Source organism: Hirundo rustica, chromosome 2 (genome assembly GCF_015227805.2).
Source record: "Hirundo rustica isolate bHirRus1 chromosome 2, bHirRus1.pri.v3, whole genome shotgun sequence".
Lineage (NCBI taxonomy): Eukaryota > Metazoa > Chordata > Aves > Passeriformes > Hirundinidae > Hirundo > Hirundo rustica.
Window position 1 is genome coordinate 4,366,727 of NC_053451.1, and position 26,302 is coordinate 4,393,028.

Consider the following 26,302-nt stretch of genomic DNA (forward strand, 5'->3'; position numbering starts at 1 on the left):
GTCACCAGGAACTGACACTGAAAGTCAAAAGTGAGAGTTGGAAAATTCTTCAGCTTACTTGTAACAGCTACAGACAAGACAGATCTTTGAGTTGGGAACCCAGCTAAAGACAGACAATTTCCCGCTGTGAATAATCCAAGACAACCCTCAAACAATGACTGTACTCATGGACTTCCTACTGCTGTGAAATGTTGGCTTCAGCACAAGACCACTTAATGCTGCCAATCAAAGTAACCAAATATTGCCATCTACAATGAGCCTAATTGAATACCAGGCTTGTATTTCTTGTCTCAGAATCTCAGTATCTGAAAATCTAACTAAGATGCCTAAGGACTGGCTACACTTACTCTGGAAGCAATGTCTGTAATTTCTCCACACCCAAAAAGTTGGAAGAAAATTGCTGCAGGATTAAAAAAAGAGGGCACTGACTGAGAAATTATGTTTACAGGTTTCTGGAAACAGATAGCTGTTAAACCATATTGGATAATAGCATTTTCCTAAATCTACAGTAACAGGATTTTCAGTTTGGATTAGATCAGTTTCTTCTTTTCAAGTAGCTTTAAGGCATAACAGAAACACTATTAAGAACAAGAAAATTTTTAAAAGACAGATGAGAGAAGAATCTGATAATAAACTGCAGAGAATTAGTTGTGTGGTTCAATATTTGATACTGAATTTATACTGCTAATGAAAACTGACTGGGAGCCTCCCTGAAGAAAATGAATAAACTCGGCCTCCTACAGAACTGAATATACTTTCAGAGAAGCCACATAAACTCTACAAATCTTGAACTCTGTTTTCAGGGAGAAATGTGATGGCTAAAGACTGCCCAGATCAGAATGAAGCTCTGTTCTCTTCCTCTGCTAAGTTCATCCCATCAGGGCAGATCTAATTCACTCTGATAATGAAGGGAAGGAGAGGAAAATGGTCCAAATTCTGTGATTTAGGCGACTCAGTTTATTAATCTGGTTGCCAACTCTAGCAGGGTAATCACTGCTACAAGAGAAAGCTGCAGCTTGTCAACACCTTACTAAACTCTGTTCTAGACTCCTCAAAAATACCTTGAAACTTTACTTAATTTTACAGCCAAACACAAGATATTTTGAAGATACTATCAACTACTTACAGTTATTTCATAAATAACCCTGCCTAAAGCACACTCCCATGAAATAGTCCATTCTCCAGGTGCCTACAGGAGGAAGGCACTTTTAAAGTACCGCTCTTAAAACTGAAGCCAAAATTTCATTCACAACCTTACATGAAAACCAAATGGCACAACTGACAGCAACAACCTTCAGACCCACTTTTTCCTTTAGAAAATGAACCTGTGCAAGTGTAACTTCACAGACACTGGGGCTCTCAACTATAAAGGGGTAAGTGCATAAGGACAAGTCTACAGATTGCATTTCCTAATTAAACTGACACTGTAAGGAACTTCAAGCCAGTTTGCCACATCTCAAATACTGCCCTGTTCACTTATCTATTGGCAACCTCATGAGAAGAGGATAGAGAACTCAGTAAAAAAAAAAAAAACCCAAAAATAATTCCTATCCAGTGTTATGTTCTGTGTGAAGACCTAAGAGAAATACCTCTGGAAGGGGAAAAAATAAGTTGTATATTTCAGAAAAACAGGAATTCTGTAAGAAGGCTTAACACATGAAATTTAATCAGGCCTTGTGTTCCCTCTCTACTCATTCTAACTAAGGCAGTACTTTAAAATCCTAACACTGCAATAGATCTAAAGGCCACCCCTTCAATATTACAATCACAGTCCAAAACATTTTTATAAATAAGTCAAGTGTAGATGACTGTGATCCATTTGAAACCATTTTGTACATACAGGAATGACTTTCACGTTCTGCTGGACTGTCAGAATGCTGGCATTATAAATGTATGTGATTGCAATAAAAATCAAAACATGTTTAAACCCAAAAACCAATCTTAAAACATGAATGCCAACAGGAGAGACTGGTCCAACAGAAGACAGCTGATTCAGTACTAAATTAAGAGATGGCAGGAATAATAAAGAAAGGTAATTCCATATCAAAAGAACTGTTATGACTTCCTTCACTAACTACTTACACCACTCTGAGACTTCAAATAGAAGTGAAACTAATGCAGTTCAGAAATTTAACTGGATCTCAGAAAACTATTATTTTTGGTTATCGCTTGAACAAAAGATTTCCTAATAAAATTGCTCCTTTTTCAAATTCCTAGTTTTACAAATTAGAAGTAACATTGTCTGCTAACAAAGCAGAAAAACATTGCCTTAAAACAACTGGAGAACTGGTGTACTGAAAAGCAAATGTATTTTGGGTTTGGTTGGGGGGTTTTTGCATATTAAAAGACCTGAAGTGATGGAATCTCTTAGTTCAAGTAACTTAATACAGAAAAGAAACAGTTCTCCCAAATTTTTACAGTTGTAAGAATCTTAGGAAATTTACAGACTTTCTGTGTTAGTTCTAAGTTATTCTACTCTGATGAAATGATGTTTTATTCTGAGTTCAGAACAAAGAGCATAACTTGGCCACTTGTTACAAGCAAGTTTTCCAGCTAAACCTGATTGTTGGAATGATGCAGACTACTAAACCATGAATAATTAGCAAATTTCCATGTTGAGGTTTCAGGCTATTTCATCACAAGATGTATTTCCACAAAAAGAATTTATATTCTCAAGGTGCAGCTTGATTTTTTTTCCCCCAACAACCTGACATCCTCAAGTAAGCCATAATCTCAACAGTTGCCACACAGACTATTTTTCAGAAGTGGGATTTCAAAATGGCTTTCTAGTTTAGAATGTGAAAAAAGACAAAGCTGTTTTGTGGGATTTAAGCTATTAAATCTCTACAGACGCTTGGATATGGAAGCATAATGCAGAGTGTATGGAAATCTATTTTTAAATTAGCATCTATCACTCCTTAATTATTTAGCTGTAAATATTCCCTACAGATGACATTGATGCAGCTGGAATAGGGTCACCTCTGGCCCACTTCAGTGCTCACAGTTTGGAGACTAATGCACAACGGGCACAGAGAAAGCTCCCAAGCATCCAGTCCACCCCCAGTCCATAGGGATCCTACAAGAAACAGCAGTACTTGTTCAGCAGCAGGGGTGGAGGACAAAGGGATAGAGAGGGAAGATGCACCTCAGCGCAATGGGCGCTCTGGAGTTACTCAAACTGTGCAGGAATAACAAAACTGCACATCACTCATGGATAAGAGAAACTAATGTGGCATTATGTATGAGATTAAAGGTTATTGCAATCTTGGTATTTGGCCTTTGACCCAAGAAGAACCATTCAGAAAAAACCCAATCTGTTTAAATAATTAATTTTACTTTGCATTTTACTGTCTGGAGAATACATGAGACATTTACTGTACCTATACTGAACTGCAGTAATTGCATGAAGAATCGAGCTTAGGATGGCTTTCAAAAACAACAATAAACCTCACTCAATCATATTGATCATTAAATAATGACTTTCCAGCAGATCTGCTTACAGAATTCTACTTTATGTGGATGAACAGCATTTTTAGACTGTTTCTCATCATGAAAAGCAACTTTAAAAGGAAGCATTGCAATCAGCTATGGCTGGGTATAGCGCATTTCCTGTCACACGCACCCTGTGGCTCATCAAGTGACATGGATCCAAGCTGTTTGTTAACCACTGAAGAAGGAGAATCTGAAACAAAAATGAGATTTCAACTTAAAACATAAGCAGCAGAGAACTGCACAGCAATGTCACGATCATATGTTAGTTTAAAATAAAAAAAAGCAGCAACATAAGGAAGCTTTGGGATTGTTTAATGAGCAGCCAGCCATATTGCATTTTCTAGGCATGACAGAAGCAAAGCCACTTGTTTCAAACCATTATTTATTCACTGAACAGCCTGAAGCTTGCTGACATGTTGATAATGAAATTGCCTGTCCATTACCAAATATTTTACTGTGTTCTTCACACTTCTGACATGTCAGGAAAAACACTGAAGAGTCATGACTCCTAAAGCCTTTGCTCCAGCTACCAAATGACACCAGTATTTCACACCATGTGCAAAACGTAAATTGCAGAATATATGTATACTTTGGCATAAAATACTCCATGGCGTACCAGTACCTCCAGTATTTAGATTTTTTTTAATAATAATGTTTTAGAACATCAAAGCACCAAGATACATCCCACTTATATGACACTTTGGTAGTTTTGCATTCTTAGATGCTGCACCTCTGATGACTGAGAACAAGTCTTGAGGAGTTTATCCCAGTACCACACCCATCAGTCCTACAAGCATCCCCATCAATCACATAGAATCAATCGCAAATAGAATAATCAACGCCCTCAGCAAACAAGTGCCTTTTCCCCACCTGGACACTACCATTAATAACTATCACCAGCACTCATTCATTGCACAGACAACAGATGCAATATGCAGTATTTTCTGTGAGTCTATTTCCCTTGTCCCCTCTGAAGACCAGATCTTAATTCTGTATTGTCTGAAGATGAGCTGATGTGCATAAATTAATGCAGGATTCCAAAGACATTGGCCAGAGTATCATATCTTGGTTCCACTTGTTAATCTTCTGTTATAAACAAACTCATCCTAAACTAAATAGATTTAATATCCTGTATTACAAACTGAGTCACAGTCTGCCAACACCCCAGCACGCTAAATCAATTTTAACATAAATGTAGATCCTATACAAGGAAGGCAATGAAATAATACCCTCTCCTACAGGAAGCTCCCTTCCAGCTTTGAGCCAGAATCACCAGCAAGACCTATTTTGTAGTACAGCCACAAAACCTGCTAAATTGACCGAGCTGCTTTAAATACAGTAAATACTCTCAAGCAGTATTCTCATGCAGTCGTTCACTCCCAGCCATTGGTGGAAGTTGTGGATTGTGCTCCTTTGCAACACTGATATCCAGGGGCAGGGAAGGGGAGGGAACCAAAAGAGAGAGGCCAGGAAAGCCTGAGGCTGTGTTCTGGAACTGGGCTTGCACAGCTTATTTCTGTAACAGGAACATTAAATTGGTTCTGGTTTGTCTTCCGTGCTCAACTATGCCCATGCCTTGCACCAAGCACACCTAAGTCAGACCCCAGAATTTATCATCCAGATTTATGGCATGCAGCTATTAAGTAGAAGATATGTAGCATTCATATAATTTACTTTAAAAAGTGAAGTGAGCTTTATATATAATATCTACGTTAGAAGAAAAGGATTTTCTTACAGGGGAGTTTTTTCAATGGCGTAATAAGCCACTTTTTAGAAGGTAAATCAGAGCAAAAAGCTGGTGTACAGATGCTCCACGTCATGAGATGATCTCCTTTGTTCCAGCTGACTCAGAACAGGAATCTGTGCCTCTTTCAAGGGTTGGCTTTGATCTCTGACTCACAAAGCCCATGGCTGGGATTAACTTGTATCAGAAGTGCTAAAGGGAGGGGAGGTCCTGCACTGCAAGCTGAGAGACCTAATGCATGACAATGATCCCAGCCATGCTCTGTTCCTGCACTCAGATCCTTTCCAAAAGCTCATATGCCCTCGTTCAAAAGGTGTTTCATGCTGCCAAGTATTTCACTTAGCTGGATTTTATCTTGTCAACTCTGTGATTCGGACCTGTATAATCAGAAGACTGAGCTAACATATTTTAATTAGAAACATAAGAAATTATGTTCTACTACCCTTACCAGCTTTTATAATTTTATTAAGACCTCACACTACACAGCAGTAAGTAAAAAAGTAGGTATGTTTTGCCATGTGCATCATTCTATCACAGCAAGTAAAAATGAAAACGTTTCTAGCTAGAGGCTGAAACCTCCCACATCTCACTGTTACATCCAAGTCTCCATCCAACTCTGTGAATGCATTTCACTTAATAAATGAATATTTAATCAACATACAGGAAACATCCTAAATACCTGAATTAGCATGGTTAAGAATAGAGTTGTTTGCAGCAATTTGAAACCCCCTTGTTTCCTTTTCCAAGTACCCTGAAGCCACAGATCACCAGCATCCCCTGAAGTGGCTCTGCAGTCTGGAAGCCCCACCTAAGGCAGGGAAATCAGCACAACCATGAAACCAGCCTAGAGAAGTTCAGGTAAATGCCTCTTTTTTTAATATATGGCTTTGTTTTGTAAAAAAAAAGTCTGAAAAAAATACTTTCATAATTTCTTACAAAGCTTTTTGAAAAAAAAGTATTACCAAAACTGTGCCATATAGTTAAAAAAACAAACAAAAATCCAAACTCTTACCTGAGCCTTCACAGGCTGGGTCTACATCCCAATGCAGTTCACCACTGGTTGTAATGTCACCAGTACATTCTAAACTGGAGCACCACTTACAGAGGGAACTGGAGATTCATAAATTTGGGGAACCTCAAACAGAAAATAGAAGATAATTTTAAGGTCAGTTATATGCTGAAGGATCTTCCTATAGTTTGGGCAATCAGCACCTGACTTCACCAAAATATTAGCATGCCATCTCAGTTTTGGTTGAAAAAAAATTTGTCTCTACATCACCAGCTTCAGGGTGAGGTCTAAAGCAGTGAGAACTGTTTTAAAACTCCTAAATGATACCTGCAGAGAAATCTAAGAAATTAAATACATGATTTAAGAACTATGAATAATGCCTTTGCACAGCGAGTAAGCCCTCAGTTACATTGTGCACTTCAAACAGACATTTCTACATCTGAGTGTTAGCAAAGAATTTGATGATGAAAATGCCATTCCCTTGTTATCTTCTCCAAAAGCTTTAACACAGAAATGAAGGTCCAGTTTGCTCTGCTTTAAAGATTGACTGTATAGATCAACCATAAGTTTTTTTTAAAAAGTTGATTTGCAGCACAGGTTCTGCAATATGCCAGCATGCACACATATATATCTGCATTCCACAGCAAATGCAGTCTAAATATTTTTTTTTCCCTCAGGGGGAAAAAAAAAAAAGCTAATATTGATTCATGATTTTGTGGGTGAGATTAGGTACAATGACCATACAGGAACCCTTGATCTATAATGTTTTTTCTTCTTCACTTCATGATCAGCCAGTTCACATTTCTGTTACTTTTCAAATTGAATTCCATCTCCTCAAAATTCTCAGAATGAGAAGTGATGTAGTAATGGTTATGCATATGTGGCATAGAAGCAATAACAACAGGTTAAAAAGGTTTATTTTCTTTGTTGTTTGCATATAGCACATAAATGCAGTTAAGTACTGCACAGGATCTGAAAGTTATGAAATGCCACAAAAATGCAAATAAAAATCTGGGCTTTGAGGGAGAAACCAAACAATAAATAAAAACCCAAACTAAACTGAAATATTTGCCACAGCTACCTAATTAAATAAAGCAGCTACCAAAAAAATCTGAATCTATTCAATGCCTAAGCAAAGGCTTGAAAACAAAATAGACCTGATCCATGCAGCACACATGGCTTCTAAAATTCAGCCAATTTCCAAATTTGGACAATACTTAAGAGGGGTGTCCACTAAAGCAAAATCTGTCATCTGAGACCTTTTGTCTCAAACAGTGAATCATTACTCATCTCCCTTTCACATTTAAAAATATAAACTTTTGACCTTATTTTTCTAAATAATGAACATGAACTACTACTGATTGATCTTACAAATCCTCATGTAACTGGGAGACAGAGTAACTACCACACAGTCTAATTTTCTATTAAACCTATAAAAGATTTCAGCTCTTGACATTTTCTTGTAATTTCTTGCATGGCTGGGATATTTTTCTCCTCCTACTCAAGCTTCTGTGGCTCCAAAGATAAGGATTAATAATGAAGTACAAGTCAGAAGTAGTGGCCTTAGTCTTACACTGAATTCCCTCAAAAATTGCAAGTGCAAATTATACACGTTTTACCAGAGGAGGATTAAGAACTTGCAAACACATTTGGGGGTGTAATTTTTTTGTTTGAAAACTTACAACTAGTATATGCCTGAAAATGGAACACCTGCCTCATGACAGGGCAGCAAAGAGAACCTTTCAGGAAAAAAAAATAGATTGTCTCTGCATAGGAATTTATTACTTTTAAAAGACTCCAAACAATCCAAAACTACTCACTTATTTTTTTCCTACCATATTTCTGAAAAATCAGCTAAGCACAGGGTTAGAAAACAACTGTGTCTATGGAGAAGGCAGAGACCACAAATTTGCAGCTCTGGTATTCCAAAGGAATAGATTATGAATAACCAGCTTGCAAAAATAAATCTTGGGAGGTCAGAAAAGGAAACAAAGTAACTTTCCAAAAAAAAAAAAAAAAAAAAAAGAGCAAGTACAGAGACTATCTCCATGTCCAGAGTGCAGAAATTTTATGAAGTAAATGAAATTGCAGAGGTGATCCTCAGTCAAAAGAAATGAGCTCTAATTGTTCCCCCCCAAAGCAGGCGCAGGAGGAACGCAAAGGAAGCAGCTGATGAAGCACAACAGGAATATCTTGTTTTAACACATATAAATAGAAAGGAAAAGACAATGTAATCTTTTATCAAATCTCTCCAGAACTAACTGACCAAACGTATTAAATATTTTCAGGTTTAAAATTCTCGTTTCATAACTTCCACTGCCTATACTGAAGGCAACAACTCCACCCATCAGACCAAAACTCAGGAAGATACACCCTAAAGAGCTGGAGGTCAGGGACAAAAATGGTTCCCCTTTCCCCAGAAATAAATGTTGCCATAGCACTGCGTAAATCTGCTTTTCAAAGCAATTATTTAATAAGTAAAATGGTTAAATTTGCAAATTCATTGTCACTGCATGCCAAAAGAGAGAAATATTTGAATATTAGTTTCCTCCAAGGCTGTATATGTGGCTCCTGGTGATCCCAAACAAAAGGATTGGATGTTTCCAATAGCTCCCTTGAAGTTCTAAGCCTGTGGGAACTCCCCTCTGCCTCCCAATCAAAGCAATTACTCAGCTTAAACCTTCCCATTTGTGGCAGTATGGATCCTACAGCGTGCTGTAGGAACCCCACAAGCAACAGGGAGTAAAAAATTTACATTGCATTCTTAAAGGAACACTAAGGAAGAGACGAGAGAGATGTATCAAGAGGAACCCAGACCAACACACCCTTCAGAGGTAGTAAAATCCCCTCAGATAAACCTCCAGACATGGCTGTAAACAAACTTCAATTCAGTGGGAAGCAGTTTAATAAAAAAAATTTAAAAATAAGCCATTCTGAAAAGGAAATGGAAGACCAAGATCTATTGACTGTGTTAGTTATAATTTTTCCTCTATCAATATTTATATTTGAGATAATAAATTCTGATGTTCAGTTTGCTGGAAAAAAAAAATACAAACCCAAAATTGGTTTTGGGGGTGGTTTTTTTTTGTCCTGGAAACTGCAGCCCTCTTCAAGGCCACCGCTGTTCCTGTTCTCCTCCTACAGGTACCAGGCACCCCTGGTTGCCATCCCTAAGACAGGCACACACACTCCCCAGGATGTACTGGTTTCCAAAACACTCTAAAACCTCAGTGCAGTATTTTCTAGTGTAGAAAGTTATTCAAAATTCAGCAACTGCAAACTGTGACTGGAGCATCGGCCACCGTTACATCAAATTGCTCTGCAGGGCTCCAGATAAAGGGATAGACAGAGCCATGGCAAGACAGCTGTAAATGTGTGACACAATCCTTAAAAGCAATTTAGCCACAACTCAACTGTCACAGGATTTATCCACAGAAGAGACACTGCTAGACATGACTTTGCAACACAAAATACAGCGAATTCCCACACAGCATGCAGCTCACTCGTGTTCACATGGTGCCACGACCAAGTTTGCTTCAAGTTTATGCTTCAGGGTTTGCCTATTTATTTATATGCACACTCCTGCCCTAACTTTCTCAAATATGTTATTGCAAACATATTTGAGGCTTTCTTGTAATCATTTTTAATTTCAGTAAGACAAAAGAGAAAGAAGATGGTGAAATGAAGAGTTGCTCTGTCCAAAAAAAGGACAGCATATCTGGGGACTTTGGCTAGGTACAAATATTTTCACGACACTTCTTGTAAAACCATAGCACTGAAGAGCGCCAAAACTCTGTTTTACTGAGTTGTTACTCTGATTTACAACACGTGCTAACCCACAGCCAAGTCATAAATGTTACTGTTGGGATACAAGCAGCACCAAAATGCAATTTCAGTGCACAACTCTCCTACTCAGAACACAGCAATTCCTTGCTCAGCTGCTCTAAAGACCATGGCACAAACCTGACACCATGCACCCAGGAAACCGTTTCCACACTGATCATATCACTCAATCCAAACGTGTTAGACCGACAGACCTGTCCATACAGCCGTTTCCCTGTCCATGTGATGATGGACACCACCACATGCAAGGCGAGACAAGCAGCCAATGCAGGAAATGCCTTGCTCTGGAGGAGAAGCAGCTCAGCCAACAGGAGCAGCACAAACTACAGCTACATCATCTGCCGGAGAAACCTTGGCAAGCGACAACCTGCTGCCTGAGGGTCCTGTGAGGAGCCCCTAGGGGAGGCCTGCTCAGAAGAGGAGGGCTGTGGTGCAGAACCCTCAGCCAGCTCTCGCTGTCTCTGCTGCTCTGCCTTCTTAAGCCTCAGTCGCTGCAGGCCCCTACGGATTATTGCTAACTCGGGTCCCATTAACTCTGACAGACAGGGAGGGGAGACAAAGGGTAAAGAGAGAAGCATTGAGCAGTCAATATACAGAACAGAGAGGAGGGGTGGGGGCACTGACCAAAGAGACGAGCAACAGGTCCCAAGTTAAAAAGATTGACCAATATCCAGAAATCGAAATACTGACATTGGTTTTCTCTTCCTAAAGGCATGAATCACAGGACTTAAATGTTCAGGATTCATGCCGTACAATTCAACCCACTCCCCATCTCCAGCAATGAAACCATTAAAGAAAGAATTATTTGAGGAAAATAGATACGGCCTGGTTACATCAAAACAAAGCACACAACAGATGTATTCATTTTGATGTTCCTAACACACAGAATAAATGAGAATATCTGGTGTAAAACTATGCAACTCTGGTCTACAGGTAGGTTTTCAAAATCAATGTAATAACTTCCAGATGTTTCCCAAAAAAAGGTAAATTTTGATCAAAACAAACCAGTGCAAAAAGTAAACTGGAACTATGGAAAGAGGTGGCAAAACAACAGCTAAACTGAAAAATACACTTCTCTATGAACTAATTTTTAATTTCGGACATTTCCTGTGGTTGAGGATTCACAGTCTGAAATCAATGTTAAGTGGTCCTACAGACAAAGTGGTTTATAGGATCATAATTCTCAGTAGCATCCTCTTAATAGATTATTCTTTTAGCTCCATCTTTAGAGGCTTCACTGTTTTCATCGTTTTGTCTTTATTCACTTGCCAGTTAAACTATTTTGGCATGTTAAGTTCATTTCCTGACTACCAGTATTTTCGCAAACTGCTATAAAATGAGGTGTCCAAGCAATTTTTTATTCTTTCCATGCCCTTTTCAGATTTCCTCCACTTACACAAGTGCATCTCTTTAAATAACACAGATTGTGTCTTTAACAGCAGTGTCTGAATCACACTAAAATGTGTGATTAAAATAGTAGAGAGGCAAAAGCTTCACAAATATTCTGCTACCCTTACCCATACAGTGAAAAAACCAGATCTTAAATTTTCTTTTATGAAGAGAAACAAACATGAAACCAGAGTCCAGTAACTGGAAAGTTAGTGACAAGAACCAGTTAATACTGTCTGGTCATGAGGTTTAATGTATTTAGTCTAATATCAATTCTGGAAAAACACCCTCTCAGTTTATGGTTGATAAGGTGTAACAAAAATAAAAACTATATAGTTCCTAAAAGGAATATGGCATCAAAGAGATTTGGTATGAACAGCATGTCCCAAAACCATTTATGGGAATAAAAACTCAAAACAGCCTAGAGAATACTTTTAAGGGAATTTCAATGATGCCTAAAATTGCAGTTTTCAATACTTGCTGAAGATTCAGTTCTACTGAGTTAAGAGACAGCCACAATTTAAGATGTAACAAGGACTACAATACCAAATGTAAAAGCTGCTATCCTGGGTATATTCAGGGACAACACCTTTTAATATATTCCAGAATGTCTAAGCAAATGTTTATTTTGCCAGCAAATGGAGTGAGGAAATAAAAATAAGTTTTAAAAAGCCAGCTATTGTCACATTCTCATTCAAAATTTAAAAGTAGTTACCTTAGATCAGAACACATATTAGGGTTAAGCTTTGTACTAATTAGCCAACTGCCCCCCTGCAGCCCCTCCCGATGATACCTGTGTGTATTTTTATATATGGGAAAAACTGTACCTGGTGGTATTAGTGGTTTAAAACATCAGCATCTTAAAACTAATACACAAAAGTTAAATGTTTCCACTGAACGGCACAAGCAGGGCAAGAAAATAAGTTTGTTGTATTTTTCCTTAGTGACAAACATGACAATCTCCAGCAGTTGCTCTCATTACATACATATATTAAAAAATTATTCAAATGTTCTGGCAGTAATAGGCTACTGAGATTTTGCACTGATTTTATTGTTTAATTGTAACTTAAATGTTCAAACTTCTAGAATATGCATTCTGCTATCACAACAAGCTCCAGCACCAAACCATTTCTGTACTGACTCTATTTTGAACAGGTATTTCATATCTTAAAGTTTTAAAAAGTAATTCAGATGTAGAAGCTCAAATGCTTACTACGTGACACATTTTCTGAATCACCAAACCAACAATAAATTTGAACTGTATACTTATGCAAAGGCATTGTGATCATCCAGTATTCAAACACAGGATTACCATGAGTGCTTGTGTTCAGTGCAGAAATCTGTAGAAATTATTTATGGAAAGCTGTTTACAAGCCTGGATTAGGAATTCATGCTCTAATTCTGAAGAAATCATTTTCTGAAAACACATTCTTCAGTTTCTGACTCTTTGCTACAATATTCAAACTTGTATCTGCCATGACTTTACACAAAAATGGTGGCTGAAAACTTCTTTTTACCTCCTTCCACCGCCCAAAATGCCTGCCCAATCATCCACTTCTTACAAGACACCTCTGTCTGGGTTTCCTACTCAGCCCCACTGCATCTAAACTATTCCTATTAGCATTTTCCCCCTCCTGTCAACGCCCAAAAAGCAGCAGGTTTTAGTCACCCCTAAATGCAGGTGATCGAGCTCAGGGAACCCTGTCCTTGATGCAGAGGGCAATGTTTGTAGACAGATTTATAGACTACAGACAGTGAGTAAATAAAGTTTCACAACTGAACACAGCCACGGGTTACCAGGGTATGTAAACGTTGCAAAATGGACATTCCCAACCCAGCCTGCTCATTCATAAACCCTCTGCAACCCTTCTGCCATGACCTGCTCCCTCTGCCCAGGAGCTGCCCTGCTCCCTGAGCCCACCCATGTTACCCAAAAACTTCTGCTGTAACTCCAGGGTCGCACTTACACTGCTTCTGAGACAGGATTATTAAATGTGCAAACACCTTGTACTATTACATTTATGCCTGCAGGAGTCCTGTAGGCAATTTTAAGCTGCCAATCTGACACCCCACTTAGAAGAAGAACCTATCAAAAGAATCTATCAAATATTATGCAGCAAATTAGAAAGTATCCATTGTCTGTCAACCAACTACCCCTTTCAAAACTAAATATATTCCAAAGCCCAAAGTAACACCGGGAAAGAAGAAATTCTCAAGAGCTGAATTAAGAAATAACAATTCTACTTCATGCTAGCAGAATAAACTTTTGCTTAGAAATTCATGCAGATTCAGAGAAAGAGATTTTTCTGGTCAGCACAGATTCCTTAAAATGCAGGCTAGAAAATGCATCAGAATTCCAGAAATCCTCTCTGGTGCATCCTCTTTTTGAAACTCTCAGTTTCAATGACGCAGCTTGAAGCAATTATTTTTGATATGGCAGATGCTCTCCTAGCCACTCTAAGTTCCAGAATAAACCATATACTTTTAAAAATAAATAAATAGATCAAAATTAACCTTTGGTAATGGTACATGTGCTCTTTGATGGCTATCTCTCTGGATCAAAGGTAGTGGCAGCTAAATTGGGTTGCACGCAATTGCAGTAGACCCCTTAATCATCTTTGTGTGTGTGTATTGTGAAAAAACTTGGGATTGCAGCAAGCTGACATCAATACTAATAAAAAACCACAGATGACTAAAGCCTCTGAAACTAAAACTTTTTAGCATTTTTAGCATTTAGCTTTTTAGCATTCTAAAATTCCTGTGTGTATTGCCATTTTTCTGCTCACTGTATAACTCTAAGTATCAGACCAACTGCAAGGTTTAAAAAGCAATAATGACATGTTACATGAATTTCAACTTATGTCTTTATCTTTCCTGGATTCCAGACACCAGTTACCTCATCATTTCTCACCCATCCCAAAGATTTTGGCTGCAGCAGTCACAGTTCATTGAATGGCACACTCTCCCCTGGGAAATTCCCATCCCTCTTGTATTCCAGAACATCAAATTTAAGGCCTGAAAAAGACAGAGAGCTTGATTTTTTTTTTACAACAGAATCTATATAAGACAAAAGGTCTCAACCTATTGGTCTTTCAGGTCACATCAGCCTTTCTACTGTAACTGTGAGGCCTAGAAAGTCACTTTCTAAAGTAAAAATACACTCTTGTGCAAATATTCCACTCTAAAGGCCGTGGCATTGAGATGGAAAAGGTCAAGTCAAAGCATAAGGTGCTCTTTTACTATCCAAATAAATTTCTGACATTCTGACAGCAGGATATACTTCCTTCTTTTTTTCCCCCAAGAAGAATGTAAGGCTGTATTAAACACAAATGAGTGTGTCCAAGATATAAAAACTTAACTATCAATATGAGGTAAAATTTATCAGCCAATAATGGAATGTCATGGCAGGTGAGCCTTGTCCATCCACATACTTTTGAGAAGCTAAAACCCAACACTGCTGACTCTGAAATGTTGAGGATGGAGGTTCCTCCTGAAGGAGGCATTTCCTACCTCCCCTGATTGTAACAGGCACAGACAGGTTCTGCCAATCATTGCACTGATGCTGCTACAGCCAAATCCCAGGGCAGCATGTCGCTACACTCCATGAAGACAACAGTAAGTTTAGGGAAAAAAAGGCAAAAAGTTTTCTATTTCTACTTCAAAGGACAATACTGGCGATCCCCTTGAAAATGGCTTTTTCAGACCAAGGTACAGAGTTGATGGTTTTGCTCTTTCTTTAAACCACAGCTGCAACCACCTGGTTACTGTAAAACACCGAAGTCTCATTAAGGATGTGCAAGGAAGAAAACAGACGGAGATCAATTACCCAAAATATCCTAAGAGAGCATGTTTCTTATTTTTCATAAACAATGACAAGATGGATTTCTTCTCACCAGACTGATGCAGCACAGGCTGAGTTGAGGCCCCTAAAGAAGGCTTTTGTTCATTATCAGGAGAGGACAGTAATGAAGTTGAAGGGGGACTTTCTGTCGAGGATGATGTTGAAGGAGCTTGAGCTGACATGGTAGAAGAGGAAGATGATGGAAGCTGTTCAGAACCATCTACTTCCATTGCAGTTTCTGATTCTCTACTAGGTGCCATGTTATTAGTAGCAGGAGCATCTGTCCGATTAGTCCCACCTTTGATTAAAAATAGAACAAAAAAGCAAGAAAAAGAGCTCAAAAGTAAACTTACTCTGCCTCTAAAGATCCCTTTGCACTACCATTCCTATCAACAAATGTGCTCAGTTCCTCAGTGCACTAAGATTTTGTTTACACCTAGGAAAGGCTGATATTGCTGAACATCCACTATAAGCACAATTTCTGTTGTAATCATTGTTGAAAAGAAGGAAATCACCTCTGGACCGTGATCTTCCTCGTCCTCGATTGCTCTGTGCAACTTCACTGGCTTCTTCAAACCACCTTGACAGCATGTCTGACATCCTCTGCATCAGAGAGACGTTGGGACTCTGCTCCCCTGTAGAACAGATGGTGCTGAAGTTTTATCTACAGGTTTACCACAAAGGGCCTTTCCCCGCCTCATTTCTTCCAGGAATGGAGACCACCCCTCACTCCCTTCTCCCACAAGAAACTGTTCCCAATGCCCCTGTCTACCCCCATTTCCACAGCACAGGTCTCTGACCCTCTGCTGGGATCCCTCATTCCACTCCTGCACCTCAAGCAGAAGAGCTCTGAACTTAAAACACAAAAAATCAGAATTGCAACAGCCAAAGAAAACGGGCTAAAGGTGGTTCATGATGCCATAGGAAATATTATCAACAGGTTCAAAAAACGATTTCAGAAGCCCACAGGCAACAGAACCACATGCAGATGTAAAGGAGCAGATGGGATGACATCCCCCAATGTTTCTAATCCTGCAATTCCAAATACTGGAAGAGCAAAAAGACAGACTCAGGTAAGAGGACAGGCTCATGTTCTCTCCCCCTAAACTGCATCTCCTACTGCCTGTGTCAGGTACAGAATCCTGGACACTTCTGTTCCAGTTTGGGGAAGCACGAAAATGAGAAAAACAGCACAGAAGATTTGGAAAGGCAAACTGCAGGCAGAAAAGGGGGGAAGATTTAATGGAACTAGAGTCAAATACTTGGAACCCCACAGCTTGTCAGAATTAAACAGAAACACATTATTAAATGAAAATTAAGGTTAGTGACAAAAATGCCGTGCTCTGCTTTGATATTCTAATTTTTGATACCCAAGCACAGCTTTGGAAATGCTTTGTCTACTAAAATCTCAAGCAGTTGAGTAATATATTATAAACATGAAAATATAAGCATAAAAATTAGCCACCCCATGTTACTAAATGACATTAGAAAAATGAAAAGTGTAATATTAGAATCCCATTGTTTTGAATTCCAGTCCCCTAATATAACCATTGGAGAGCATTTCATTTGTAATTGTGATTGCATGTGAGGTGTGACTATAAAGAAAAGCAGTAAGTGCTGGTGTTAGTCCCTGAGCAATGACAGTGAAAAAAAGCTGTCCTTTACTTACACCAGCCTAACTGAAACAATATTATTTTCCTGGGAAGAATATTTTCAGCATTTTCAATTTTAAAAATCATTATACAATAGCAGCTCTGTGCTAAACTCTAAGAAAACCATCTCAAGGCTTGGCTGATTGTTAAAACAAGGACAATCTGAGGCACGTATTTAGGGAATACTTCAGAGAAACTAAACCAAACCAGGAAAGAAACCCAAACCAAAACAGCAGCAAAGACAAAAACCCCTCTTCAAATGGAACTGATTTTACCATCTCTCTCTCTCTCACTCTCAGGCCTTGCTCTTGGCCCAGTATCTGACCAATCCCCTCGGAGCCGCAGACGTTTAACGGGAGGCTGACGTAACTGGGGGAGAGAAAAAAAGACAAAAAAGCATCACACAGCTATTTATGTTCTACAGTACAGGAACCTAAGCCTAAATATAAATCTCAATTTTCTTAAGTCACCTAAATTCATATCTGTCACCAAAACAGGATGTCAGCCTTATGTTCCGATTAACCATGAATAAGCAATTATCAACAAAATGCACAAATTTTAGTTTGCCTAAATCACTTTCAGAACTAATGCAGCTTTTATTTTAAACTAACTTCATCATGTTAATTGAATTTTTCTAATAATGACTAAGGTTTTCTTAAATTCAGCCTGAATTCTGCAGAAATATTCACGTCTTCACATTAAAAACTATACGGGAATTTCAGTTTAACAAAATATGGACTTGTAATTAAGCAAAAGGAAAAAAAAATCAGACATTTAAAAAAATTGGAAATTTTATGCAAATGAACTCCTTTTTTGGCAGCAGGAAGTACAAAACAATCACTAAATGGGTGGTGTTAATTTCAGCAACTTCAAGAGAAATAGGGAGTGCTTTGCATATTTAGAAAGACAGGTCAGAGTTTAAGTCAGGTGTATTGGCTGGATATTTCTGGCCTTAACAGAAATAAAGAAAGCAATCAAAAAAACTCCAACCAATCCAGAACCTGTGCTGACAATTTTAAACTAAATGCCCTGTGGTGAAGTATCAAAGTTTTAACTTTCATGCCTCCATCAGCAGATTTAGGAAGAAGTCTTAACATTTCTTCTACTCTCTAAGCCAGGCTGAAATAAAAATACCCAAGCAACAACACTTTTAGAGATAACAACAAGGACAAAGAATAAGCATTTTAAAGCAAAATTCCTGACTGAATTCCTGACTAAGAAAACATGTCACATAAAATGTGTTTAAAAATGATTCCAAACAGATTCTAAAAACAAAAAAGGAGGAAGGAAATGTCAACATCACACTTCTCACAACAAAAAGGAAAGAGACATCATCATCATCCTCACACTGATCCTGCAGGTGAGGACAGCACGATGCTCGTAACTCATTGACAACTCCCTTGCGGTCTCAGACTAAAGATGAGGAACTTGGGATACAGAGTCTTACAGAGTCTGTGAGAGGGTGAGCAAAACACCAGAGAAAAAAGCAGTGCATGCTTGGGGAAAGTGCAGGGCAAGACACAAACAACTTCACTGTACTTAAAGGCTTTTTTTTTTAATATTGATCAGAAAACTTAGACTGGAAGGGTCAGCATCATTGTAACTGAGCTGATAATTAGCAAATGGTTGAGTTTTGAAAATTTTAATACTGCTCAGTAACAGTGACTCGCCTCCTTGATCTAAACATCTCATACTCCCTCCTATCTGTCATGAAATTATAACTTTTAGCAAGGAGTATTAACATTGATTTCAAGGAATATCCACTTGTCACACCTCTGTCTATGGCCAGCAACATTATTTTCAGATTAAAGGGGAACACAACTGATGTTGTACTTCTTGTGTGCTGCAAGTTAAAAACCATAAAACGTGAAAGGAGGGCATCTTAACCACTTGCCTCTTCCCTTCTCTCTTCTGCAGAAGGGACTTTAAGTTCTCGTGCTGTGTCATCCTTGGGATCAAACAAGTAAATGTAATCTGAGGAGTAGCTCACAAGGATCTCTTGGCCATCTTCACTGTAACACAGGGATGTTACCCTGCAGGATTTGTTGTTGAGATGAGGAGGGACAAAACGTGCCACCATTCCAACAGTGCCCCTGCCAGCGTAATTCCCTTTATTGAAAAAAAGAGTGGGGGAAGGGAGGAGGAAGAAAAGAATTACACATTTACTACTGCAAATTTTTAACAGCTTCAGTAAACCCCTTATTTGGCATCCAATAAAAGATAATCAGGGAAAAGCTACGAAACCTGTAGTTTCTGCAATAATTTTGATCTGGAGAATGACATATCAGATTTTGCAGTCTTTATTATTTTTGCTGTCTTTATTGGTTTTGTTTACAAATGCTATGTACATTACAAAGAGTAAACGATGAAAACACACACACACATATATAAATGTCTCACACACCCACCACATGGTGTTGTATGGAAGCTATCTGTCAAATGTGGTATAAATAGAAATTTTAGAACCAAAAAAAAAAAAAAAAAAAAAATCTATATCAACACACAAATGAGAAAGGAATTCCTTACATGAAACTTTGAAAATTTAGGTCATAAATCTCTTTTCTACTAAATTAAAAAAAAATACAACAAACTAATTTTTCTTCAAAAGAGAGTAACGCTGTCACTTTGAAACTGCAGAACTATATACTACACTGGACTTACCATGCTTTTCTCATCACTCACCTCCAATCCAAACATTAAAACAATCTTAAATTCTAGAATTACAAGTTTGTGAGCAGATAAAAGTTACCTAGAAGAAGCTCTAACACTGAGAAAAACAGACTGTTCCAAAACCTCTTAATCTGACATGTAACTGTCAGCTACATGGCAGAAAAGATTAAATGAAAATCAAGTTTGCTCACTGGACGCAGAAAATTTGGCCTCTTCAAAAAACCAAAAAAACCCCACCACACAACCCCAAACAAGCTACAGAACATTACACCAATATTTTTAAAAAATCAGTCTTCAAAATCTTAATTTTCTCTCCTTTGCTCTCTAGGCCAAATTCATGTTACTCCTGTACTGTACACACACATTTCAGTCAACCCCCAGAACCTGTTCCCAGGCACTTCTCACAGAATTGTTTTGACCACTGTGACGAAAGGGAGAGCTCCTATAGAAAGTCCACCTGATGAGAGGGATATTTTTATGTTTAGTGATCTTTACTGTTCCCTTTCTCCTCCACCACAGCCATTAACAGGTAAATGCTGCACAAAATGACAGATTTTGTGCCACTGCTTATTGATGTGAACGTCACAGCTGGATTATTAATTCCTATGTGTCCAAACACTGATCATACATCATAACCAAGAGCTATGTTAAAATGATATAAGACGTTTTTGTGCACCTGACATTTTTTAATGAAGTCCTTAGGTAAGCATCTGAAGCATGCCAGCTTTCACCTGAGGAATCTGCAGCTTTTCAGTGAATTTGTGTTAGATACAGCAATAACTACTGCAAAGGCAAGCACAGTGCAGAATATCATGGAGTTCCCAAGATCTCCTCCCATAAGAACAGCAACTTCCAGCGTGGTAGAGTACAAGACAAGAACTTAATTAAAATTCAGGTGGACCACCGGAGACTGCAGTCTCTGGATTTTTGGAATCCTGGAATCACACGTTTCAAGACAAAATAAGAGGCATTATAAAATGTCCTTTTCTGTGTTCAGTACACAATGCATTCTAAGATGCAGGAAGAGATTCTACTTCTTTGAAGATTTCTACATTAGCAAATATTACTTATCATTACAAACCACAGCTCCCAGAGAAGGAAGCTACACTTCAGCAGCGTTACTATTGGCTCATTCACCACCTGTTTTGAAAATAACCTGAATTTGGCACTGCCAATGGATGGAAATGCCCACTGCACAGCGTGGCTCCTACCTGTTGCTCTCGTGCCAAGCATTCTCCTGTCATAGATCCTCACTGAGCTGTCAGAACAGCCCACAGCCAGGTAGTAGGGGATGGGTGGACAGATAGCAACAGAGGTGGCAGCACGACGACAGTTTATTAAAATATCCTGGAACACACAAAAATGCAGCATTGAAATAAGAGCTCTGAACATTTGAAGTATGATTCAATTTTTTTTGCTTTGTTTCACTACATAGGCTGGGCCCTTAGTCAAGGAGATTTTGAGAAAATAGGTCTGGCCTGTGAAGACATCATAATGTGTTATCAGAAAAGCCACTGCATAGAAGGAAAACTATCAGAGAAAGAAAACTGGCACCGGAACAACTGAAAAAGAAACCTAACCAAAACAAAAACACAGGAACATTTAAAAATAGATAAGCTACAAACTTCAGATTTATAAACAACCTTGCACCTTGGATTTTCTTATGGAAACACAGTAACTGTGGAGGTGGAAGAGTACTAAATATGCAGAAAAAGTTTAAATCAATTAAAGGATCAGAATAGGTTCAATCTACAGGCAGGTAACTGGGTAGAGGGGCAAAAAATGAAATAAACCCCTAAAACTGGTAAATGTGCACAAGGCTGAACAAAATTAATCAAGACTAGCAATATTTACTTCAGCAGTTATGTTCCAGTTCAATATGAAAATTGTTTCTAAAATTCAAACACAGTACACTGGTAATACCAGTAATCTAATATAATTCATTACCAAATCTTTTCTTACAGAGGGACAAAGGATGCACAAGAACACGAGGCTGCAGGTGATTCTCAAAGCTCATTTTTTGCCTCCAGTTTTGCACTCTGCATTATTAGTGTAAACCAGACTAAGATTCAATTTAAACAATCTCTTCTACTATCTGAAGCCTCACACCAAAGCTTATAAAATAGAAAATGTCAAAGGAGATATTAAAATTAAGAAAGAAAAATTAAGAAATACTCCCCAAACCTCAATTGTTTCTTGGGAAGCATACTGTCATCTCCACCAATGACCCTGAAATCTATTATTTCTAAAAGCTTTACCAAAATTCGTATTGTTTGTGTGATGTACAGATCTACATTTAGGTAATCTTTATTAAAAATTATTATTATTATTATTATTATTATTTTATTTTACTATTATTATTGCTGTTATTATTATTTGTAGTAGTATTACAATAATCTTTGTTAAAAGGCTTCATTCTTACATCTTTACAATCTTCCTTTGTGCAACTTGTTTTGATGCGAGTATCAAACCATCTCACGGTGCCATCCTCACCACAAGAGAGGAAAGTGTAGGGATCATTTGGTACTGTCATAATCTGCTCAAAAGAAAGAAAGAAAGAAGATTATTAATACCTCCAGAAATAGCACTGATTCAAAAATAAAAGCATCAATATTTGGAGCAGCAGTAAAGCAATTTGGACTCAAGACAAGCTTTCCAGTGAAGTAATGAGAAAAATTGAAAAACTGATGATGTTTCTTCATTTTCAAGAAAAGGTTTGAAATGTTGAAGTGAAAGGAAGCTTTTAAATGTCGTGTAAGATTAAATATCCATAGGTCAAGGCTTACAGTTGTTTCTATTATCTTTTAATACACAACATACATTTACTGCAATCACTTTTCAGATAACTTATCAGTTTGTTGCAACAATTCAACAAAAGCTCAGTTTATTCTCTATCAAGTAATAGGAGACAATTACCAAGTTTACAGAACCCTTAATGCCTTGAAAATACTAAATGGATTTTATTCCCATTGGGCTATTCCTCTACATCCTAGGTAGTTCCCTGCAGCAAGTCTGCATTAAAGGCTGTTACTAAGCTACCACCTCACTGCAATTTTAAACTTTTTAAATTTTTTTTTTTTTAAGAGAGCACTGCATTGAACCATGTTCCTAAGCTCAGCCCTTCTCCAGCTAGGGACGAGTCAGATGGAGTATCACATGAATGGATGGCTTCATTCGAAGCCTCCTCAAGACAAAATAAAAAGGCAAGTGACCATAATGGCAAATATGACCTGGATTCCACAGGTCAATGAATGCACAGGAAATACCAGTTTATTTACACTCTGTCTCTTAAAACAGAAAACAGAATGTTGTGGCAGTATTTTTCTTTTCCTACACTCCTGCTACTATAAGGAGAAATTTACAAAGCAACAACAATGGTTAATAGTATAAAACATTCATGGAACACAGCGCATGAATGATTCTTTAACATTTTTAATGAGAGGATTTATCACCCGCACTTCTCCAAATTCTTAATAAAAGTTACTGCAAAATCTCTCTACCTGAAGTGGGGTTAGAGAGGTAACAGCTGAAGGCTTCAGCCTCTCTCGTAAGGCTCAGCACAATAACTGAGACAATGCTTGCTGTGCCAAATAACTTGCAGAATAAAGCCAAGGTTTGAATACCAATAGAACAATAAACTTCTGAGCTATGACCACTATTCCTCAATATATCAGTGTAACATATTGGAAAGACTGTTTTTCACTACACACTTCGTTCAAATTCACTTTATTCACACAGTTATAAAAGTTAGCAATTGTTCTTCAATCCACTAAATTCTCCCAGCATTTAGCAGAGCTTTCAGTGAAAACATTCTGCTCCAATAATGTTTCTGAATGTGACAAGCTCTTATTTCTAGTAGCTGTATTTTATTTTTGTTCACGTTGATGCTATTTCACCTTATACAAGTAATATAACTTGCACATGGCAACTTTTATGTGCAGTGCTTACAAACATCCTAAGTACTTTATAAGCACCAAACCAGAGAAATGGAGAAGTATAGGCTCCAATAATTGAGTCTACATGTATTTACTACATTTACTACATATAAGTTCAACAAGTACACATTAAAGATAGAAAGATAGATTTGAGTTTTTACTAACTAAAAACTTGTTTGCTACTGAACTTTACAAGTGTATAGCTATATGATCATTTTACTCTATTTAAAACAAGAAAGTAAGAAGGTGCCCATAAAAGTACATTCTCTTTCTGAAATGCAATTCACATGAAGGCCAATAAAGAAAAGATTTGGCTGGGGGAAAACAAACTTGTCAAGGCCTCGTACAAACAACAAATTCTTCAGCAACGTGTCTTAAGAGCCTCTCCCTCTACTTACTCTATTCTCACTCAGAACTAAAAACAATTATACAATTATCTCATGGTTCACAACAATCTACACCAATTTCCACATTCCTCTGTTTCATGTTTTTGCAACGTCTTGAACTGCCACAAACTCAGAGCTGTACAAATCGAAACCACATTCAAATTAAGAATTGGTACCTCAGGGGCAGTTTTTAGCTTTTGTTATTTAGAGAGCACAGTGAGTCAAAGTTCTATATTTAACATGATGATGTGGTTACATACAGCTGGGCAGTAACATCACAATATTTAGAAATTATCTCCCCACTCCCGGAACCTCTCAACCTCAGTGCAAAGCAGGATAAGAAAAATAACTTCATTAAGAGACAGAGTTGTTAAACAGCCAATGTCATATAGAGGTTTTGATACTCCTTCCATTAAAAGTGTTTAAAAGCTGCAAAAACAACCAAAACTGTATCACACTCCTGTCATTCAAAACAACAATAATGTCCTCTTGTTAACATTATTGCTGAATAAAAATCATCCCCAATAAGACCACTCAGGACTACACAAGGACACCTTTACTACAGGAACAAAAATTAACTCTGACAGTACTTCAGGCACTTTCTTTTTTCACACACTCCAACTCTTTTTGTGAGAAGTTGTTAAAGATTTTGTTCAATTAACATGCAAAGAAAGAGATCTAAAAGCTTACTATGAAATCTGAGCAGAACATATTAAAGAGATGGATTTGGGATTTTTTTTCCCCCTGTGTGTACTGCGGTAGTGTTAAAAAAGCCCCAACAAATAAATAGTGAAAAAACAGGAACGTGTATAACCTATGAAAAAAATGGGAATCCTTTCTATTTTAAGCATAGTAAGTTTTGTAAGCAGCAGCTTTTGTTGTTATTTAAAAGAAGCAACAATAAACCATATTATCTTCCTAACTTAAATAACACTTTGCTTCCTCACTTGCCTAATTCATACGAAAAAACCCTCCAAGGGAGGACTGAAAATACTGTGGCTAAATTTACACCTAAAGAGTTAACTAGAATACACAATAGAAAAATCATCTACAACTGTAAACACATTTTTCAGATTAAGTTCACACATGCTGAACTAAGCATTTCCCAGACGGATCTAAATTTTGAAAAAGGCATGAAACTGATGAAAAGTTCAGGTAAGAGGGGAGGGGCAGGGGAGAAAAAATAAAAATAAAAATGCAAAACAGCCACTTCCCCCACCTCCTAACCTACTTCAGGAAGAAATTCAGAGCTCAATTCAAATCTTTTTTGCTCTGCAGGACATTCATTCAGTGAAGGTGAATTCATATTTGCAAAGTGGTCTTAACAGCACCGCTTTTTGCAAAGTCCTCCATTTAATTTAGACAGCACATTTATCTGTTCAAGTATACTTTTTAAAAGGAGGAAAAAACAAGCAACTCAAAAAAGACAGAAGAAAAGTTTTGTAACTCTCATTGCACCGAAACAAAGTTTTCAGCAGTCTGGTTAAAACCTTGGCTAAACAATACAATAAAATATGTATTTTAGCCATCTTCAAATTATGATACGCTTTCACGAGGTACCTCGTAGGTAGTCCCGTAGTGGCAGGTGTACTGGCATTGCCTGTTGGTCTCTGCATCCTGTTCAACATTCGTGTAGAAAATGACTCCGTCTCCGGAACAAGAAACAATCTGTTTGTCATTGGTGCATGGTAAGAACTTCGCACTGAAAATATTGGCCCTGTGTCCTGAGCGAATCGTGGTGAGAACCTAAAGAACAAAGGAAAAAAGGAGGCTGCTGCAAGTCAGTGTTTTCCAAGCAAATAAAGAATGGAAAAAACTCAGACTGTGAAATACCAGTTACGCACAGGCTGCCAGGGACCTACAGTTCAACACAAGAGAACAGAGAAGCTTCCTTTACACCAAATTTCTTCTAAGAACACCGTGCGCGAAAGAGTTGGCAAAATCCAAGGGCTGGACTGGAATGCAGCTGCCACCTTTGTTTTTGCAATGCTGCTTACACAGCACATCAGGCATCTCAAAGTGAAACGTTAGTCAGGGTGATGGTGCAGCCACCCAGCACGTCAGTGAGGAGAGACTTAGAAGATCTGGGATATTGCAAGTCAAGAAGAATAAGGCACTGTAATCCAAGCCAACTTTATAGACTTTAAAAATTGATGTTATTCTTAAACTCATTCAGAAAAGGAGAACTGAAGTTTACAAGGAAGGATGTTTTGAAACTAGTCAAAAATAAACATTTAAGTACTTGATTGTACAAGGCAATAAACCAGAACTTGACTAAGTCTTTCATTCATCTGCAGTAAAGCAGAGAAACATATGATTTACTTCACCATCACAGCTGATT

At 37.9% G+C, this 26,302-nt stretch overlaps 1 protein-coding gene across 7 annotated transcripts in view; it reads right to left on the bottom strand.

Annotated features, from left to right (window-relative positions):
* The window catches only part of DCAF6 (DDB1 and CUL4 associated factor 6), a 75,224-nt gene that overhangs the window by 24,700 nt on the left and 24,222 nt on the right, over window positions 1-26,302 (bottom strand). For 4 of the 7 annotated variants that reach the window (XM_040057039.2, XM_040057040.2, XM_040057038.2 and 1 more), the window contains 9 exons: window positions 25,522-25,707; window positions 22,063-22,176; window positions 20,852-20,987; window positions 18,865-19,079; window positions 17,246-17,339; window positions 15,834-15,953; window positions 15,371-15,616; window positions 10,456-10,623; window positions 3,623-3,682 (listed from right to left, as the gene is read on the bottom strand). In XM_040057039.2, coding sequence (XP_039912973.1) covers window positions 3,623-3,682; window positions 10,456-10,623; window positions 15,371-15,616; window positions 15,834-15,953; window positions 17,246-17,339; window positions 18,865-19,079; window positions 20,852-20,987; window positions 22,063-22,176; window positions 25,522-25,707 — 1,339 coding nt within the window. The remainder of the gene's footprint in view (window positions 1-3,622; window positions 3,683-10,455; window positions 10,624-15,370; window positions 15,617-15,833; window positions 15,954-17,245; window positions 17,340-18,864; window positions 19,080-20,851; window positions 20,988-22,062; window positions 22,177-25,521; window positions 25,708-26,302) is intronic. The other 3 variants (XM_040057042.2, XM_040057043.2, XM_040057044.2) reach the window with 3 other exon arrangements.